Here is a 4,833-nt window from a genome sequence, read left to right as displayed (position 1 = left end):
TTAAAAAGGAAAATCTTATATTTAAGCACACAAAACAGGAATAGGATCCTATTTGGATCTGTTTTGTGATGATTCTAAATATCCGTTCATAATCATTCTGCGGTTAGAAATTATTTAGAAATTTTTATTTAAAATTGAACACAAACAATACTTAACGAAAGCTGACTTCATGATGTACGATAAACGGTTAAGAATTGATGTCTAAGATCCTCTTATTTAAAATTATTGTAATTTAAGTACCAACTAGGCCTCATTTACTCATCAAAATGCAGAGAGGTAAAAGAGAGGGTTATTTTGAATATCAAATAAATTTTCCAGAAAAACAAAAGATGCAAACAAATTCAAAACCCAAAAGACTGCAGAAAGTCAGAGTCAGAGCCACTTTGAAAAGTTTTGAAAAGTTTCCACCACTTTAAATTCATCCACTGATTGATGATTCACCCACACCTTTCTTTTCCCTCCAATCAATTGCGCCTTCCCACTCTCTCCCCACGCCCAGAACACTCCAACCCCTCTCTGCTTTCCTTCTTCTGTTCTTGCTTTCGCCGGCAAATTCTCACCTTCCATTCACCGCCATAGCCGGCCAGCTCAAAAGGGTACCGAGATTTCGCGCATGAAATCGAGTTTCCGCCGGCGTTTTGGCCCGACCCAGTTACTTTGAGATCCGGATCTTCGCAGCAATGGTTGCAGAGCCTTGGATTTTGAAGATGGGTAACCAGGTAAGCTCCAATCTCAAGCACGCTCTTCCTTTTCAACCTTCGAAAAAATCATCAGTCCCCAAATCTCAACCCGCCGCCGGCGCCAAAACCCAGAAGCAGACCGTTGGCATTCTCTCCTTCGAGGTCGCCAATGTCATGTCCAAGACCGTCCATCTCCACAAGTCTCTCACCGACTCCGAGATCTCGAAGCTCAAAAACGAGATCTTGAAGTCCGAGGGAGTGCTCAACCTGGTATCCGCCAACGAGGCCTATCTTCTCGAGCTCGCCATGGCGGAGAAGCTGGAGGAGCTGAACCGGGTCGCCGCCGTCGTGGGGAGGCTCGGGAAGCGGTGCGTCGAGCCGGCTCTGCAGGGGTTCGAGCATGTCTATGCCGACCTTGTTAATGGGGTCATTGATGTGAAGGAGTTGGGGTTTTTGGTAAAAGACATGGAGGGTATGGTGAGAAAAATGGAGAGGTATGTCAATGCTACTTCCAATTTGTACAGCGAAATGGAGGTTTTGAATGAGTTGGAGCAGGCCACCAAGAAATTTCAGCACAATCAGCACGAGGAGAGCAAAAGGGCTTTTGAGCAGAAGCTCGTTTGGCAAAAGCAGGATGTCAGGCATCTCAAGGATGTCTCTCTTTGGAACCAAACGTATGATAAAGTTGTGGAATTGCTCGCCAGGACGGTCTGTACTATTTTCGCTCCGATTCAGGCTGTTTTCGGAGACTCTGTTTTGAGCAAGGACCGTGTTGGGTTGATTGGTGGAGCTTCACCGCCTATGATGTCTGGTCAGATTGATGTGAGGAGGGTTTCTCAGGTGGCTTCTGAGCCGTTAAAGAGGGTTGCTAGTAGGAAAGATGGGTTGCATTCGGGTCCGGTTGAGAAGCCTGTGGTGCTGAAAAAAGGGTCATCTTTTAAGCCTCAGTTTGATTCGAGGAGAGGTGAATTTGGGGCGTTTCGAGCTGAGGATTTGAACCCTCGGTGCGGAGCAAGCCCCGGGAGGATTTTCATGGACTGCCTTAGAATGAGCGGTACAGTTGATGATGATTATGGTGGTGCTGGTAATTATGATGACAGGAGTAGCCAAATTTCGGGTTGCAGTGTTGCAAATGGCGGTTTAAGGAGAGAGTATCCGAACCATTCGGGTTGTTTTAACCGAGCACAAACGGGTGTTCACCTTCAATTCAAGTGTGGCGGAACGAATGGTGGTGCACTGTTTGGTCCCAAGAGTAAGTTAATGGTTTATGCCCCTCCTTCTACAGTGGGAGGCTCTGCTCTAGCTTTACATTACGCAAATGTTATAATTGTTATAGAGAAGTTGCTTCGATATCCTTATCTAGTCGGCGAGGAAGCGAGGGACGATTTGTATCATATGTTACCAACGAGTTTAAGGATGGGTCTGAGGACTAATCTCAAGTCCTATGCCAAGAATATGGCCATATATGATGCGCCTCTTGCACATGATTGGAAGGAGACTCTTGACGGGATTTTGAGGTGGCTTGCCCCATTGGCGCACAACATGATGAGATGGCAGAGCGAGCGTAATTTTGAGCAAACGCAGATTGTCACGCGCACAAATGTTCTTCTGCTTCAGACATTGTATTTTGCTGATCGAGAGAAGACGGAGGCAGCTATTTGTAAGCTGCTTGTTGGGTTGAATTATATATGCCGTTACGAGCATCAGCAAAATGCATTACTGGATTGTGCAAGTAGTTTTGATTTTGAAGATTGCATGGAGTGGCAAATGCAATGCGGGGCTTCATTTGTTGATTGATTGACTCCATTATTGGATTTGAAATCGAGAAGGCGGTGGCTGTGATAAAGGAGTTCTTGATTCCAATCACTTGGATAAACATGTAGATGATAGTTCAACAGGATGTGAATATATCAACGTTTTGCAATTCACACTGAATACTTTGCCCGCTCAAGATTTGATTGTTGTATTTTGTTGCAAGGTATGTGAAGCTTTGACTTGTGAAGTACATAATTCTATGAAAAGTGTCTTTTGTTGTAGAATTGTACATATGTTGTTGTAAAGTTAATGCTTCTTCTTTGATTATGCTAGATTATGTGCTATGTGCCGAAAAATGAAAGAACAAATAGAGTTTTCGATGCACGAGTGCAGTTGTGACCTGTGAGGCGCATGTCATTTACGATTGTAAGGAACTTCCTATGAATCCAAATGTTGCATTTGCAGTCTGCAGACCTCTGTGAGTATGTATGCGTGTGGGCGGGGTAACGAGAACAACTTCTTTGGGAAAACCTGCGATGACTGAAGGTGCCTCGTTGCACTCAAAAGAAAGCATCAACGTGCCGTCGGGTCTGAAGTCGTCCTAAGTCTACAGGTTGAATCTTCTTTTGCACACTAGCTAAAGATTTTATGGACATGACGAGTATTGATCTGCCAGGATGTTTTCATCCCCGGCCAATTCGTTTGTGTTTTTTTTTTTTTTTTTTTTTTGCGACATTACTTTCATATAATGTATATCGGAATTACTCTGATTCTTAAATTCCCCGCGTCTAGTAAACCACGGGTATTGAAATTCTTCCAGCTACTAACTTCCTCAGTGCTCCCTACTACATAACATTCCTTCCACGATTCATGACTTCCTTCGTTCTGGGCAGACATTTTATTTATTTTTTTTTAGGGCAGAGGACAACCAAATTCATTGAACGAGAAATGCCAAATACAAATACAACAAACTAGCCCAATAAAGTGATAGCCAAAGGCCCATTCAGCAAAAAAAGCAGACAAAACAAAAACCCAAAGTTGGAACCAGCAAAGGCCGACCGCCGATGATGCCATCACCTCGCCAGCGACCACAAAGGTAATCGTTCGAAGAAAACCAACTTTGCTTTGAATTTGACGAAAGAATCGCACAACAAACCAACCAGCAACAAGGAAAAATCTCTAACCAAAATTAGCCACCAAAACCGCTGTACCGAAGATGAGCCAACAGATTTGAACCATCAAAACAAGCTCATGGAAGTAGAACCAAAACCAAAACAAAAGGGAAGGGGATGGGGCTAAGGGGGCATCTAAAACACCCTCGCTTTGGGCAAACCCGCAGCATGCTTGGCCTCGAGTTTCCAGCATGTCAATTAGGTACAGAGATGTGAACCGAGGGTTGAGATCTACGGACCAAACCAGGTGTGTCGCTCTTGGCTTTGAACAGAGGTGGAAGATGATGAATTGTTAGGGGTTGTGGGGCGAGGGTTGAAGGCTGGGGATTGGGTTTGTCAAGACAAAGAATGTGACATCCCACATCGCCCAGGGGAGTGATCCTTAAATGTATATTCCCATCCCTACCTAGCACAAGGCCTTTTGGGAGCTCACTGGCTTCGAGTTCCGTAGGAACTCCGAAGTTAAGCGAGAAGGGGGCTAGAGCAATTCCAGGATGGGTGACCGTGGTGGAGCGGGCCCAGGAAGTGATCCGTCCCGGACCGGGATGTGACAATTTGGTATCAGAGCCTAACCCTGGTCGTGATGTGCCGACGAGGACGTCAGGCCCCAAGGGGGGTGGATTGTGACATCCCATATCGCTCAGGGGAGTGATTCTTAAATGTATATTCCCATCCCTACCTAGCACGAGACCTTTTGGGAGCTCACTGGCTTCGGGTTCCGTAGGAACTCCGAAGTTAAGTGAGAAGGGGGCTAGAGCAATCCCAGGATGGGTGACCCACTGGGAAGTTGTTCGTAAGTTCCCAAAAACAAAACCGTGAGGGAATGGTAAGCCCAAAGCGGACAATATCGTGCTAGGTGGTGGAGCGGGCCCGGGAAGTGATCTGCCCCGGGCCGGGATGTGACAAAGAAGATGGTAATAAACATCGAAATATGGCGAAGAACACCGGAAAATGGCGAAGGACGCCAGGAAAACTTCGAAGTGCACAAGCATAAATAAAGAAAAGGAAAAGAGAAGAGGGGAAAGGGGTTGCTAGCTGACCCCAACCCAAGGCAAGAGTTGGAGGCGTTGAGGAAGTTTGTGATTTACTCTATGCGAGAGAGAAAAGGGAGAGAACGGCAAAGGTTTATTGTAAGGGTATTTTCGTTCCAGGTAGACATGAATGTGTAATTCTGAGCATTGCCCCTTAAACTTAACTCAATTGGAGCAATGGTCCCTCAACTAAAA

General features: G+C 45.5%; 1 protein-coding gene across 1 annotated transcript; it reads left to right on the top strand.

The window, feature by feature from the left end:
• Nucleotides 1-305: 305 nt before the first annotated feature.
• On the top strand, nt 306-3,262 carry LOC103967486 (protein PSK SIMULATOR 3). The gene is made up of 2 exons (XM_048574614.1): nt 306-2,658; nt 2,769-3,262. The coding sequence occupies exon 1, from the start codon at nt 681-683 to the stop codon at nt 2,475-2,477; it is 1,797 nt and encodes a 598-aa protein (XP_048430571.1). The 5' UTR covers nt 306-680; the 3' UTR covers nt 2,478-2,658; nt 2,769-3,262.
• The last annotated feature ends 1,571 nt before the right edge of the window (nt 3,263-4,833 follow it).

Source organism: the organism of the source record quoted next, unplaced genomic scaffold (genome assembly GCF_019419815.1).
Source record: "Pyrus x bretschneideri cultivar Hongxiangsu unplaced genomic scaffold, Pyrus_bretschneideri_v1 Contig73, whole genome shotgun sequence".
NCBI lineage: Eukaryota > Viridiplantae > Streptophyta > Magnoliopsida > Rosales > Rosaceae > Pyrus > Pyrus x bretschneideri.
The sequence above is the reverse complement of the archived record's forward strand: the minus strand, read 5'-3'. Positions and strand labels throughout refer to the sequence as shown.